Raw genomic sequence first — 16,840 nt, 5'->3', positions numbered from 1 at the left:
CCCAGTTGTTGGGTGGATGTCCTTGCAGAAGATTTTCCTCCTTCCTTCCTTTCCTTCTCTCCCTTCTTCCCTCCCCTGCTCTCTGTCCTTCCCTCCCTCTCTACTTCTCTTCTCCCTCCCTCCCTCTCTCTCTCTTTCTTTCTTTCTGGTTCTCATGGCCTTTTTGCAGAGTTGTAGATCTGGCAGTATCTTTTGTGAATAGTTCTTGCATTCATACATGAGATCCTCTCTTTTATAACTTCCCACCTTTATTTAGTTTCTGGTTATGGATGGACAAAAGTGACTCTGCTTTGATCTGACAACTTTTGTAGATATGAGGAGATGGGGAAAAGAGGCCTCTGGAATTGTGGTCTTACCCAAAGATGTGTGAAATCAAACAAAGAATGTGGAAAATAAATGTTAGAACATCTAACTATATTTAGTTTTAATTATTTAAGCAAAGGGAAACAATTGTATTTAACTCATGTTTTATGCTTTGAATTGTCAGCAGTGTGGATATTTTATTTTAAAATTATGCTTCTACTGGAGATCAATGCTCATCAATTTTTTGAGTCTGATCAAAATTGATTAGGACCAGGGAATGCTTTAAAGCAGTAGTTACCAGATGTTTTCATCTTACTTTCTTCTTTAGGACCCCAAGGATCTTTTGATTATGTGGATTATATTTTTCTTTATTCTATAAAAACTTACTGCATACAAGATAAGAAATTTTAAAAATATTTGCTTAGTAATTCATTTAAAGAAAGCAAACCCAGTACATGTTAACATAAATAACACATTTATTATATGAAATAACTCTGTTTTCTAAAACAAAACAAAATTCAGTGAGAATCTAGTAAGAAGAATGTTTTTGTTATTGTTGCTTTTTTTGTTTGTTTGTTTTGTTTTATTTTGTTTTGTAGTGCTAGGGGTCAAATCCAGATCCTGGGTTTGCTAGGCAGGTGCTCTTTCACTGGGCTACACCCCCAGCCTGAGAAGAGTGATATTGTTTTCAAACTTTTGAAAATCTCTTAGTACTTAGTTTCAAAGAAGACATAGGTTCTCATATGTATACCTGTACTGACTCTGTTGCAATATGTTTTTTTTTTTAACTCATGTTTTATGCTTTGAGTTTTATGAAGAAAATTTGGTCTTACAGAAAGACCAAGGTAGAAAAGGGAAGTGTTTTTAATAGCTTTTTCAGTCAAGTAGACATATTCTTTGATACTATATGAAAATTCTGTAGGAGATAGTTTCCTAAAAGATTAATTGCAATGTGCACCTGATACCACATCAGTATACATTTTTGTACTTTGTTATATTAAACTCATTTATTTTGTAACTTGATTATTTTTTTCAAACTTGACTTTATAACAATTATTATTATTTATTTGAAAAACATTAGTTTTCTCAGTAATTCAAGAACTTTAAAAATATTAAGATATTTCAAAAATCACTTTCATTAATATTACCAACAAGCTCATTAGAAAATCTTTATGTGTTGGAAAGCTATAAAATTCATGGTGCAAGATACTAAGTTTTCTAAAATTCTATTTTTTTTAACTGGAAAATTTGGCTTTTATCACTGGTGGCAATTACTGTCACTTGCTTCCCTTGTTAATCCATTTTTAAGGAAATATCTACCAAATACTCAGAGTGAATAATCACAGTTTATTTATTAGACATTGTACAAATAAAAAACACAGGGTTATATAAAAAAAAAACAGTGGCTATTTTAGCTGGCTACTGAAATAATTGCTTAAATGCTTGTCTTTAGAGCAATTTTTATAAAACAGACGAAGCATTTAAAGCAATTTTGTTTGATTTCACTGTGAGTGTGTGGTGGTAAAGCCTATGAGATATGAAGTTTGGTACAAATACCTTGATTTCTGCTAAGTCTTGCAATTTTTTGCCATCTTTTTTTCTGTACCATCAGCATAAATATGAACACAGTGAAAAAAGTAAACAACATCTTGGCATTCTTGTAACAATATTTTTGGCTTCATAGACTCCATGAGTGCATCTCAGAGACTGTAGTTCTTCACAACCTCTCTTTAATAACTGTTGACTTAAGATCTTCCTAATAGAGGTGTGAGAGTAATGTGCTACTTTCTGCATTTCTGAAAACTTTGAATAAAATACATTTTAAATTTCTGCTAGGTTAAAAAAAATAAATAGCATAAGCATTAGGAAAATGCTATTAAAAGCACAAAGAAAATAACTGGAAATGCAGAGTACATAGTATTACAAAATGCTAACAATTCTAAATTAGTCATATTTTGAGATTTTCATGCACTGTTAAATACTGACAATAGTTTCCATTAATAATGCAGTTGAGATGATTTCTCCTTGAGTGCATTGCAACTTCTAGAAATCGGTAAAATTCAAGAATAAGTTAAAAAAACAAATGAAAAAAGTGAAATAATCTTATTTGACATCCATGAACTTGAAATTATTTTTCAAAAATTCTGTGTAATCTAAGGTTAAAAATTTAAAAGTTGTTGTCTCAACATTGTTGGCATTGGCATTTAGAAATCTGAAATGTCTTTTTTCATGTCTCCAATGCCACATATTTAATAGAACCCTGACAATCAAATCACAGAAAATTAAATCCATTTCTCCTCCAAAAGCATTCAAAAAGAGTCTCAGTTAAGGTTGACACTTTCTGGTTTCACAAAATTGACTTTTTAGAACTAGTATTACTTTACATCATGAAGTGTTCTATATGTTGTAATGACAGCTGTATAAATTAATCCAATTAATGTTTAAATTAGTGAGATTTTTTTCCCCCTCAAACATACAAAATAAAGTATTATGGTACTGAGGATTGAACCCAGGAGCACTCTACTACTGAGCTATATCCCGAGTTATTTTGTAAAATTGTTGTTGTTGTTGTTGTTATTAATTACTTTGAGCAGGGTCATGCTTTAACCCACCTGCTTCAGATTCCTGCATCACTGGGATTATAGCCATGCACCACTGCCCAACCTGGAAAAGATCTTAATTCACTTAATGGGTCATGGTTAAAATTCAGTTTTCCTCTTGGCTTAGAGTGAGCCTCAAAGTCATAATGTTGAAAAAGACAGGCAAAACGTAAATGCATTAGAGAAAAAGGAGAATTTTGTGAAAAATACATTGGGGTTATCAGATACTTCATAGATAGAAAAGGATTGTGCTAACAAACAAGAGACTTGGATATAATTTGGAGACAAATATTACCTTTAAGACTCAAGAAGGGAAATTTAGTTGTAAAATTTTTTAATGATGAAAAATTTTAAATTTACAGGACATTACAGAATAGTGTAGCAAATAATCATACTTAAATAACCACTACTTAAATTTAACAATTTTTAGTATTTTATCATATTTGCTTTTTTACCCCAAAGTTGCTTTAGACTAAATTAAATGCATCATCACCACATGCTTCTTCTAAATTATAAAGTGTGCATCCCTAAAAGATGAAGACTTACAAATATTAATTGTTCTGTTATGGGATGATTGAGCACCCCAGAAGAACTGCCTGAGACCTTTGCTTTGCAGACTGGGTGATAAGCCAAGCTCCAACAAAGTAGCTTTTGGAAAGGAGTTATCTAGAAACTGTTTAGGGTACCTAGAGGAGGAACACTGAGTTAGGGGTATTGACTTGAAAGAGAAACAGATACTCAGTGGGAAGTTTGGTTAAATTTTACTAGTTGGTGTATATTTGAACCGTTTTCTCTGTCTCCTCATGATGTCTTAAATGACATTTGCATGATTGATTTATGCTTTAGAAATTAGATTTTTAAAAATTTGACCCTGACCTCAAGGTAGGTGTAGGGTGAAAACTGCCCAATTTTTCCACGGGGGCATCAAAAGTAACACAGATGGAGGGATCCAAGAACCTGAACTCTGAGGTTTTATCCAGCAGTAGTAATGTCCCATTGGAAATACTTGGTTATTCCTTTCTTCTTTCTTCCCTCTTTCTTTTATCTGATCCTCTCCTTTCCTTTTTTTTAATTGAAGTATTTCAATCTGTCTTAATATGTGTAATATGTTCTTATGCTTAGGTCTCGGATGTGGCTTATTATACACTGCAACAGTGACCATTACGTGCCAGTATTTTGACAGCCGACGAGGCCTTGCACTTGGCTTGATTTCAACAGGTACACTTTCAAAATAAGTACAGTATTACCACTAGTCATCCCTCTAGACAAAAGTTACCAAGAACAGATATGTTGAACCAATCACTATCCAGCTAACAATCATGTAGCAAATTTTTTTTTTTTTACTCTACTCCTAGAAGGAGATTTAATTTTCCACTGTAAATAGAGGAGTAGCTTTCAAAGAAGCACTAAAATCTCTGGGTATTGTGGCACACACCTGTAATCCGGGAAACTCGAGAATCTGAGAAAAGGAGAATGGCAAGTTTGAGGCCAGCCTCAACAATTTAGCTAGGCCCTCAGCAACTTAGTGAGACTCTGTTTCAAAATTTAGGTAAAGGGGCTTAGGATATAGCTTAATGGTAAAGCACCCCTGGGTTAAATCCATAGTACTAAAACCAAGCAAGCAAACAAAAACCCGACTAAGATGCATATATGAAAATTCTGGGGCATTGTATGTACAACATAATATATAAAAAGGAAGCTTATGGGTCCAGTATATTCAGAGCCCCATGCTGGGAGGGCTTTGCTAAGAGAAGCAGAGAATGCTGTATAGAATGCTTATCAAAATGGAACAATTATGAACATTCAGATTTGGAGGCATTTTTAATTTCAGCTCATGAGAGCTAGGTGAGGTGAGATTAGGAAGAGGCACGAATCTACCTTCAGTGAAAGTAATCTACCTTCAGGCAAGCAAAAGAAAAGTCACTGTAGAATTTTTTTTAATTAAAAAGAAACCTCAAATCAAAATATTTTAAATATAAAAAATATTTTGATTTAGTTGAAACGAAGAAAAATGTAGGCAGAAAACAAAATTTTAGGTACACCATCTTTCTTTGTGGTGGGTGGGACAGGGGTTGGTAAATGGATGCCCAAAGATCAATTCTGGTGCACTGTTTTTTATATACCTCCGGAGCTAAGAATGGTTTTGACATTTTTAAAAATCAAAAGAAGAATATTTCATGGCATATGACAATTATATGAAATTCAGTGTCCATAAATAAAGTTTTATTGAAATTCAATTATGCTCCTTCCTTAATGGATCGTGTCTGGCTATTTTCATGCTTTACCGGCAGAGCTGAGTATTTGGACAGGTTTTATAGAAACCATAATGCCTCAAATATTTACTCTCTGGCCCTTTACAGAAAGGTTGTCAATGAATTAATCAACACATGAGTTTGATTAACTCATGTTTTTCAGTCATGCTATTTCAGTTTCCCTGAGCACCAATTAATATTTTCCCTCTTTTAAATAATGTATAACCTAGACAAGAATGAAAGCAAAATCAGTGTTTTATTTTACTTTGTTCTTTACATGACCATTTTTCCAATTAGGGTGTTCTTTTTGAAGATTTAAAATTAGAGTCTTATAGTTTATAAAATTGCACAAGGAAATTCTTAGATTTCTGTCCCTTACACTGAAAGAATTCCTGCATCTTTTAAAGCCATAACCATGTTCTTGTGGGATGCAGCCTGCGGTGTATAGTTTGATTTTCCCTTACCTGTCGTACAATTAGCATATCACAGGTGTCTAACAATATCTATTTGATATGTTTTCTTATATTTTAAGATGTTTGTAGATTAACTGGTTGACAAACAATGAGAAAGTTATTTATTTTCTTGGGTTTAGGTCAATACATATATAATGGGTATCACATTTTGTTAGCATCTATACAAAATTAGTGGTAGGAAAAAAAAATCACAAATTGACAGTTAATGGATGCTAATGTAGAACAATGGTCTATGTAGTTGCTCTGCTACATTCAATCATTTTAGTTTGTCATGTGCCACTTTTACAAAGATAGAGTTAAATTTTTCTTCTATTACTCTCAACAGTCAGTAAAGTTCTACAGTAAGAGGAAAAATGCAAGGGTACTTACTCTCCCACCAACGGTACTATTTTAGCTGCCTTTACATTAACCTGAGTCATCAATTAATGTCTGCATGAAAAGAATTTTTTCCTCCCTTGGGAATTAAGGAGTGAAGTAGAAAGGGACAACTGAGGTCTCTAAGAAAACAATTTTCTTACAACTCCATGACACTGAGCTATTCAGTTATTTATAAAATCCATTTTTTAATAACATGGGTTTTTACAACAAGCATGTCCATGTCATCATTCATGTGTCAGAGCATGTTTCCACTGGTGTCCTGTTGGGCTTATGATATAATTTGATAGAGATCCATTTTAAATATATGGTCAAACTGTGTAGACTTTTAAAAAACTGATCAGTTTATATTTCTCTTGCTTTTTCATATGACATTTTCCAATGATACTTAAATTTTAAAATACTTGATATTTAATTAAAAACAAAATTAGAACCAGATGAGAACAGTGCAAATTAATTGAGTCAATATAACTTGGCATTCTGGTGTGTTGAGTATGATTAATGCTGAAAAGGAGGCATATATGTCCTATTACATGATATACAAAACTGCACACTTTGTAATTAAAATACTGTATCAAATTCTACTTTACTCTTCTCCAAATTTTGTATGTGTTAAAATATGAATCAGTCATTCTAGTGATTTAGTAATGGATTTTAACTAACAAACCACTATAAATATCCTAAAACTAAGCTAAAACTAAGCTGTATTATTCGTCTCAAAAATAAAATATGAAAGTTTGCTTTTTCAGTGGCAATAAATACATGTTTCATGGGGTTTGGCACATAATAAATGCAAAAAGTAGTTACATAATGATATTTATTAAGAATATGGGCTCCTGGAATCAGACCAATTGAGGATGAATCCTACTCATTATTTATAGCTTTGTGATCTCTGGCAAATTTCTCAAGCTTTCTAGTCCTCAGTTACTTCATCTGTAATTTAGAGATAATAACAGGAACTACTCAACAGGATTATTTAAAGGATTAAATAGAAAAAACTATTAGCAGAATTATATAAACATTGTATATAAGTATTACTGTTGTTGCAATTGTTATCTTTATTATTCTTGTGATTTTAACATGGAGGTACCTATGAATATCAGAGTAAATATAAATTGAATTGTGATAAATACTAATGTTTGTGCTGAGAGCCCCAAATTATAGGAACCTAAGACTAAACAGCCCCCATTTCCCTTTCAGGTTCAAGTGTTGGCCTTTTCATTTATGCAGCCCTGCAGAGGATGTTGATTGAGTTCTATGGACTAGATGGGTGCTTGCTAATTGTGGGTGCTCTAGCTTTAAATATATTAGCCTGTGGCAGTCTGATGAGACCCCTCCAGGCTTCTGATTGCCCTTTACCTGAAAAAACGGCTCTGGAAAATGTGGCAGAGACATACTCCATTTACAGTGAAAAAGAAAAGAACCTGGAAGAAAACATTCACATTCTTGAAAAGAGCTATAGTAGCGAGGAAAAGCGCAAGGGCACTTTGGCCAATGGTGACTGGAAACAGGACAATCTACTTCATAAAAACTCCACATCAATGACTCACACAAAAGAGCCTGAAACGTACAAAAAGAAAGTTGCTGAACAGACATATTTTTGCAAACAGCTTGCCAAGAGGAAGTGGCAATTATATAAAAACTACTGTGGCGAGACGGTGTCTCTCTTTAAAAACAAAGTATTTTCAGCCCTTTTCATCGCCATCTTCCTTTTTGACATTGGAGGGTTTCCACCTTCATTACTTATGGAAGATGTAGCAAGAAGTTCGAATGTGAAAGAAGAGGAGTTTTTTATGCCTCTTATTTCCATTATAGGCATTATGACGGCAGTTGGCAAGCTCCTTTTAGGAATACTGGCTGACTTCAAGTGGATTAACACCTTATATCTTTATGTAGCTACCTTAATAATCATGGGCCTGACCTTGTGTGCAATTCCATTTGCCAAAAGTTATGTCACATTAGCAATACTTTCTGCGATCCTGGGGTTCCTTACTGGTAACTGGTCCATCTTTCCATATGTGACCACGAATACTGTGGGAATTGAAAAACTAGCTCATGCCTATGGAATATTGATGTTTTTTGCTGGACTTGGAAATAGCCTTGGACCACCAATTGTTGGTAAGATATTTCTGTTCAAGTCAATTCACTTTTACTATTCTTCATTGTGACATCTCCAGATAAAGAAATACAGATTGTAATAATAGTGCAGATTTGCACAACATTATTCAAGATCACTTTGATATAGTTGAGGAACCAAACATACTTTCTCCAGAGTGGCTCCCATTCTTTATTTGGGAGAAATGTCTGCCCACCCATGTTAGAAGTAGATTGGATAACATATAGAAAACTTTCCTAATCCTAACTGCATATAAAATTGATGAAACTTGGATATGGGGTTGGTATTCGTACTATTTTTATGAAACTCACTTTTTTCTTACTGTCATTTCAGGTTGGTTTTATGACTGGACCCAGACCTATGACATTGCATTTTATTTTAGTGGCTTCTGTGTTCTGCTGGGAGGTTTTATTCTGCTGCTGGCAGCCTTGCCGTCCTGGGATACCTGCAACAACAAACTCCCTAAGCCAACTCCAACTACGTTTTTGTACAAAGTTGCTTCTAATGTTTAGAGGAACATTGGAAGCCATTCTTTTGCCATTTGATACCATAGAGCAAAACATATTTTTAAAAAATTCTCAAGCAAATTCTCTTCAGCTAAAGACTGTTTTCTCACAACAAAATTTCACTGTGGCTGACTCTGAATGTGGATTTTTTAAAAACAGATTTTATTCTTTATGTACTGTATGTGTAGCCTCTGTCTCCTATATGTTTCCCCTCCCTCCCTCCCCCAAAGTAGACTATTCTGTTCTACTATTATTCATTAGTTTTTCATATTGTAAAACATTTGACCAGCCTCTGAAGATTTTCTCTGCGTAAAGAAGTATAAATTCTTTGCCAACCCCCCTTAGTTCCACTACAAAACACCCAGAGGGCTCTCTTCAATTTTAAAATTGATGCCTGCTGGGTGTGGTGGCACACACCAGTTATACTTTCTGGAACCCAGGAAGCTGAGGCAAGAGCATCTTGTGTTTCAGGCCTACCTGGACAACTTAGTGAGACCTCCTCTTAGAATAAAAGATAAAAAGGCCTGGAATGTAGCCCATTGTTAAAGTATCCCTAGGTTCAATCTCCAGTATCCCCCAAAATTAAAAATAAAAAAAAAATAAAACTGATACAAGCCTCATGATGGGATATGTGTGAAGGTCACTAGGGAGTAAATTACTTCCTTCTCTGTTACACCTGCTGCTAGTCAGTAGAAGACATCAAAGCCATTTCATTTCCAGAAATAAAAGTGGTTATAAAAACTACATTAGACCAGGCATGGTGGTGCATGCATGTGATCCTTGTGACTCAAGAAGCTGAGGCAGGAGAATTGCAAATTCTAGGCCAGCCACAGCAATTTAATGAAAGCCAGTCTCAAAATAAAATATAAAAGACTGAGGATATAGCTCTGGGTTTGAACACCCCTGGGTTTAATCTCCAGTACTGTCAAACAAACAAACGGGCAGAAAATAGCATTAAACAGTAGAACAAACTGATCACTTAAAAAAAGATATTTTAAATTATAGTCATCAGTTTCCATTATTCTATTTTATTTACCTTGAACTACTCACAAGGTGTTTGGGGCCCATGGTGCATCAACTGTTTTGATTCCTAAGGTGTTTGCTGAGATGCAGGCAAACTCCAGCAGCAGCCACCAGAGCCCTTCTTCATGGCTGTCCGCTAGAACCTCACTCACTTGTGTTTGTCATCATCCATTCAGCTGAAATTTCACAAGAAGTGCTGATTTTACCCATTTCCAAATTGGAAATGTATTTTTTAACCATTCCTCCTAGCAAGTAGCAAATATCCATTTGCTTTGGGCACAGTGGTGATGGGTTGCAAACCTTTGCATAACTTCCTGATAAAGCATTTATTTGCTATTATCAGATCTTACCACTATCATTTTTTAATTCAAGGGCAGAACTGAAAAGTGTGTGGTGTGTGTATGAGCATGTGTGCATGCGTGCATGTGTGTGTGTGTGTGTGTGTGTGTGTGTGTGTGCGCGTGCGCGCTTTGAGTCTGTGTGGAACATGGGAAGGTAAAAACATCCTGATAGGTTGATACCCTTTCCAATCTCACTTAATCTTAAGAACAATGTTCTAGAAAGAAAATAATGTTTAATAAATTGATAGTTTTTCCCTCTAAAGAAATGGGGTTTTAAACTTTGGCATGTATCTGAATCTCCTATAGATCCTTCAAAAATTATAGGGACATGGATATGCTTAGAAATTTTAATTCTGAATGTTTTAATTCTGTAAGTCTATTTGGCTGTGGCCAAGCATCTCTATTTCTAACAAACTCTACAAATGATTCTAATAATAAGGCCTGGGTTGCAAATGACTGTTAAAAAGATAGACAATAAGTACACATTTATTCTCTTAAAAAAACAAAAACAAAACCACAAGGTCTGAGGTTTTTATAAATAGCCAAGTATTCTTTAAACAGAATCCTTCCCATTGTGCCAAAATTGTCTTTTCATTTCTTTTGAAATACATGATTATTTTTGTACTTCTGTTTTGCCTTTCTTCAAAGGCATCTGAGGCACTTTATTAATCTGAGCCCTCGCAACACCTCTGTGAGGTAGGTAAATAGTACTTTCCTGTGTAGTAAACCTGGAGTATGGAGAATTCATAATTGAGTTAATCCTACTCAGTATGCAATAAAGGGGCTCCAAGTCCTCTTGGACTTCTGCTCCATACTCAGACTTCTGGAAAGTTTTCTGTACCTCATTCTTTAGTCAGTTTCAAGGTTAGCAAAATAAATGAACGAGTGACATTTAAAAGAAAAAAAAACAGCTACATGTTTTTGTATTGAAAGTTCCTTTTTTGCCAATGTTATGTTCTAGAAAGTAATCTGAAAAAGTTTGACTTTTGTGATGTCTCTGCATTCATCAATGTTAATAATTATCCAAATGTATCCACCGTGTCTACTAATACCATTCAATGTGGGCATTATCCATTGTCTAGGGAATGAATTTTAAGTCACAATAAATATTTTTACATCAGTTTGTTTTGTATCAGTTTGGTTGCTTTCTGTCTTATTAGTTTTCTTCCCAATTATAGCGCCACTTCACTTGAATGCAAATATACATTTCATAATGTAATTCAGACTTCCAGAATTTGATGACCAGGTAACAGTATATTCAAAAGTCAAATTGCTTAACTAATTTGATCATTGCCTGCCCCAAAGTTAATATATCAGACCTGCAGAATCCTCTTGAGGAAAAGACACATTATTTTTAGATTCTTAATAATGATCCCACCAATCATTTAAGGCTTTTTTTTTTTTTTTAAGATGAGGTCTTGGTATGTTGTCTAGGCTGGCCCCAAACTCCTGCCTCAGTCTCCCAAGTAGCTAGTACTACAGTGGGAAAACAAGTGCATGCCACCATGAAAGCCTAATCATTTTTGGAATTCTTTTTCTTTTTTACACTACTGGGAATTGAGCCCAGGACCTACACATACATTACACAAGCTCTCCACCACTGAGCTACATTCCCTTTCCATTTTCTTTAGAGACAGGGTCTCCCACTAAATTTCCCAGGCAGTCCTCAAACTTGCGACCCTTCTGCTAGTTATATAAATAATTATTCAGGACTTGCCCTTTTTCCTAAGATTCAGCATTCAAAAAAAATACTTAACAAAATCATATTGATTGGAATAAAATATTTCTTTTTTGACTTGAAAGATACTTTTGGACCCTGGAAGTGCCTGCAGCTGAGTTCAGGGAGTGTGGTGTAGAGTTTGTCAGTCGCCCTCCACCCTGACTTTTTTTTAGCAGTTCCTCACTCCTTTCTGCCTCCTCCCTCTCAGGATGAGCCTTAAGGATCCAGGTGCTGATCTCATTGTCTCTAGGGCAATCTTGTTTTCAGGAGACAGTTTCAGCCACTAACTTGTAAGGCCCCATGAGGAACAATTCCCAAGTACTGCCATTCAGCATGGGGAGTTCATGACTGGATGGCAAGTGCTGATCTAGAAGTTCCATGACCTCAGGTAACCTCAACACCATCAGGATGTTCCAGGAAATGAACGAGAGCTCTATTTTGAAGGAAATAATTCTTACTTTTACTGAAAAGGAGTAGTACATTAAACACACAAAAAAACACAATTTACATTAGCTGTGCTACACCATTTTTTCTCTCTGATCAAAATCTTGGGACCTTTTGCTGTCTGATTAATTTTGTCAGAAGTGCAGTTAGTAAGATCCCTCTTTGAGTTTGGAGTTAGCCCAGCCAGGTGAAATGATCAGAGACCTATGAACAAACACATGGGTGCTATTTGGGGATGCAGTAAACACACTGGGGAAGGTTGTGATTCCACAAGCAGATTGCCTGGGTTCGAATCCTACCTAGTCCAGTGCCTGTAGCTGGGTGACAGTGAGAAAATGGTTAGCTCTCAAAGCCTCATTTCTTTATTTATAAAACACACCATTGAGCTATTTTGAGAATTAAATAGTACAGAGATCCTTGGCATGTGATAGACAGCCAGGAAACATTAGCCTTTGTTCTTCTTGGCCATTCTAAGATTATGGCTTCTCAGTACCTGCAGGAGGCGGCCAGTGTTCCTGGCACAGGTGAGGGGTGAATGATTGCAGTAACAGGCTTCATTTAGGAGAATAATGAGCCTTTTGTTATCCTTAACTTGTCCAACTGTCACAGCTCTTGCTCTCCCGGGAGAATGTTTCTGTCAAAATCTTTTATCCTCAGGGATTCATGACTCAGCAGATTTTTCTGGAATTGCCATTCAGAAGCTCTGACACCCAGCAAACAAAACAAAACACAAGCTGTTCCTCCACTAGTCAAACAGAGTCCACCTTTCAAGTTGAATTGCTATGGAAATTTGAACTTTTATTTTTTTGCCTTAAAAGTTTAAGGTGAGCAGCTCAGAAAGTGGGCTTGAAATTAGGTAGAAAGGAAATTAATCTGATTTGTTTACTGAGTGCTAATTGGGCTTGAGCTCAGGGGCCACCTTACCCCACTGCCTTTCCAGGACACCTCTGAGACTTACTCTTGGGGGAATGTAATGTCTTGCCAAGTCTTCTGGGATTCTATTCTCAGCAGATTACAGTGACATTACTTGCTTTTTACTGCATGTATTTTTGTCCTATAGAGTCATTTACTTTTAATGCTTTCTCCTGGCAAAAAGGAGAAAATATATTTTTTCTAAGTGGTATTTTTTATCATTCTAATTTGTTATATATGACAGCAGAATGCATTACAATTCATATTACACAGAGCACAAATTTTCATATCTCTGGTTGTATACAAAGTATATTCACAGCATTTGTGTCTTCATACATGTACTTAGGGTAATGATATCCATCTCATTCCACCATCTTTTTTACCCTTATGCCCCCTCCCTTCCCCTCCCACCCCTCTGCCCCATCTAGAGCTCATCTAATCCTCCCATGCCCCCCCAACTACACTATGAATCAACCTCCTTATATCAGAGAAAACATTTGGCATTTGGTTTCTTGGGATTGGCTAACTTCACTTAGCATTATATTCTCCAACTCCATCCATTTACCTGCAAATGCCATGATTTTATTCTCTTTTATTGCTGAGTAATATTCCATTATGTACATATACCACATTTTCGTTATCTGTTCATCTTTTGAAGGGCATCTAGGTTGGTTCCACAGTTTAGCTATTGTGAATTGTTCTGCAATAAACACTGATATGGCTGTGTCCCTGTAGCATGCTGTTTTTAAGTCATTTGGGTATAAACCGAGGAGTGGGATAGCTGGGTCAAATGGTGGTTCCATTCCCAGTTTTCCAAGGAATCTCCATACTGCTTTCCATGTTGGCTACTCCAATTTGTAGTCGCACCAGCAATGTATGAGTGTGCCTCTTTCTCCCCATCCTTGCCAACCCTTATTGTTGCATTATGAGTTTTTTGTCTTAATTAGAAAGGACTTCTCCACCCCAAGATTAATTTTTCTTGTTATTTTTTTCATTCAAATAATATTTTTAGTTTATTATGTCAGGTTTTGTCCCATACTTTTTATTGGTGTATTACAGGGATTCATAATGATGGGGTTTGTTGTTACATATGTGTATATGCACACAGTATAACAATACATCTTAGCCAATCTCACTCCCCAAGATTATTTTTACAAATGCATGTCAGGATTGTTTCACCATAAATTACAGGATATCAAATTAAAAACTTAAAGTATATTGAGAGCATTTATTATTTTGCATAGCAAAAAAATCTGGAGCTAGTTCATTTTGTGGCTCAGTGATGTCATCCGGGACCAAGGCTCCTTATGTCTTTCTGTTTTGCAGTCACAAGCTTCAGAGTTAACTCTCTTCCTTGCCTGAGAAGGCTATATGTCCACCTTTGAAATATCACATGTAGACAGCTACAGAGGTAGAAAATGGAGGTTCCTCCTCAGACTGCAGGTTCCGACAAAGTAGAAAATCATCTCAGAAGGCCACCGCAAGTCTCAGATCTGAATCATGTCCCGGGCCCATTTCCAATGCAGTCAATGGCATTAGAGAGAAAACTCAAAAAGACCCATGGAGATTTAACACTGGGATTTGGGAGGGCCCTGAAGAATATCTGAACATAATCTAGGTATTGAGAGCAAGGAAGAAGAAAGAAATCAGCAATGGGCAGTTTCGCAGATTCATTTCTTACACATAAACCTTTGCTCCACCATAAATTGATGTTGGGGTAAACAATGAGTTAGGGATCAAATTTATTTCCCCCCCAAAGTTGCTAAATATCCTATTTATTAAATATTTTTTCTTTTAAATCAGCTTTGTTATAGTTTTCCTAAGAAATTTAGGAAAACCTGCTGATACTGCAGGAACTTCTGGCCAATTCTCTTTCGCAATCATATAAAGCCACAGTGAGACAGACAGCTCCTTCAACTCACATGCTTAGATCACAACCCACAGTGTACGAACTCACAAAGTCATACCTTCTGTGCATCTAAAGCCTCTACAAACAAATAGTATAGGATGTAACTTAAAATCCATGTACCCTATGCTGAGAAATCACATATTTTTACGTGACAGCTATTTTTATTCTGAAAACTGGGGCCTTCAGTGTACTTGCTTATATGTATATGTATGTGTGTGTATATGTATATATATAAATATAAATATATATATATATATATATATATATATATATATATATATATATATGTATATATAAATATATGTGTACACACATAAATACACACACACACAAACCCTGGTTGCCTACCATGTAGGATTCACATACTGGCCCTAGAAAGCTTAGATTTCATGTGAAAAAGAGAGGGAAAAAACCAAATAGATATTGGGTGAGTGTGGGCAGACAGGGGTATGATGGTGTTTTTGTTTTGTTTTTAGTTGTAGCTGGACATTTATTTATTTATTTTTAGCTGGTGCTGAGGATCGAACCCAGTGCCTCACATGTGCTAGAAGAGCACTCTACTGATGAGCCACAACCCCAGCTCTGATGTTGTGTTTTTTAATATGACTGGCAGGAAATACTTCACTGAGAGGAAGTATTTGAATAAGGACATGATAAGGAGAGAGCAAGTTTAGACCATCTAGGCAGATATCAACCTATGTAGAGGAATGAAGTACCAAGGGTATAGGCAGGAGCATTAACTCTGGAGGCAGAGTACATGAAGATGAGTTGATATTAGAGAAAGAAATACATATGGGTTTCATACAGGGTCTCAGAATCCACTGCAAGGATGTTGGCTTTTACACTGAATGAGGGTGAGACCAGGGAAAGAGAGAGGGAGGGAGAGAATGGACAGGAAATGAGGGAGGAAAGAACAAGAGAAAACTGGCCGATCTGTTTAGTGTCCTGGTTGTTTTGTTGAGGACAATTGTATGGAGACAAGGGGAGAAGCAGAAAGACAAGGTAGGAAGAAATTAAAGTTATTCAGTTGGGAGACCAGGATAAATGGGAACAGATTATAGGTGGTGAGAGGTAATCAGACTCTGGCCGTTGAAGGTAAAACCAATAAGATTTGTTGATGGGTTCAATGTGGGGAGTAAAGGAGAGAGGAAAGCATACTTTCAGGTTTGGGGCTTCAGCACTTGAAAGCCTGGAGGTGCCATTTGCTGAGATGGAAAAAGTTCTGCAGGTTATACAAATAAGAATTCTGCTGTGGATGTGTTAAGAATACATTCAAGTGCAGATGAGTAGGTAGATGGATGTCAGTCATGGAGTTCAGGGATGTTGTCTGTGGATGTGCAAGTTATCAGTCCTATATTAATATGTAAAGACACGAGTCTGGAAGAGAGAGACAAGAGACCAGGGAAAGGACTGGGCCTTGGCATTTCATTGTTTAGAATATTGGAAGATAAGATGGAACAAACAAATGAGGCTGAAAATGACCCAGTTAGTAAAATAGGAAGAAAAAGAGAGAAGAGTGTCTGTGAAGCCAAGTGAAGAAAGTGACTCTAGAAGGAAGTGACCATTTGTGCTAAGTGACGCAGATGGGTCAAGTAAGGTGAGGACTGTACACACATGGTTGACTTCATCAGTGTGAATGGAGACCCTTTGGTGACCTTGAAAAGTAGTTTGGAGGAGCAGTCAGCACACAAGTGTCTGATGAGAGTGGGTTCAAGGGAGAATGGGGAAAAGTGTTTAGGAACCTTCAATATCAACTCTCAGGGAGCTTTATGATGAAAGTATTATTAACTCTGCTGCCTGACTTGGGCATGGTATCAATTAGCCCCAAATTTCTGCTTATATCCCTAAGTGAGATTTAAATTCAGG

The 16,840-nt window shown here is 36.1% G+C and overlaps 1 protein-coding gene across 2 annotated transcripts in view; it reads left to right on the top strand.

Moving 5' to 3' along the window:
- Positions 1 to 11,110, top strand: part of Slc16a9 (solute carrier family 16 member 9) — a 59,594-nt gene extending 48,484 nt beyond the window's left edge. For both annotated transcript variants that reach the window (XM_076834423.1, XM_076834422.1), the window contains 3 exons: positions 4,026 to 4,121; positions 7,204 to 8,121; positions 8,453 to 11,110. In XM_076834423.1, the coding sequence (XP_076690538.1) occupies positions 4,026 to 4,121; positions 7,204 to 8,121; positions 8,453 to 8,631 (1,193 nt within the window). In that variant the 3' untranslated portion in view covers positions 8,632 to 11,110. The remainder of the gene's footprint in view (positions 1 to 4,025; positions 4,122 to 7,203; positions 8,122 to 8,452) is intronic.
- Positions 11,111 to 16,840: the final 5,730 nt, after the last annotated feature.

This window comes from Callospermophilus lateralis, chromosome 15 (assembly GCF_048772815.1).
Source record: "Callospermophilus lateralis isolate mCalLat2 chromosome 15, mCalLat2.hap1, whole genome shotgun sequence".
Classification (NCBI taxonomy): domain Eukaryota; kingdom Metazoa; phylum Chordata; class Mammalia; order Rodentia; family Sciuridae; genus Callospermophilus; species Callospermophilus lateralis.
Note: the sequence above shows the minus strand (reverse complement) of the source record. Positions and strands in the feature narration are given on the sequence as shown.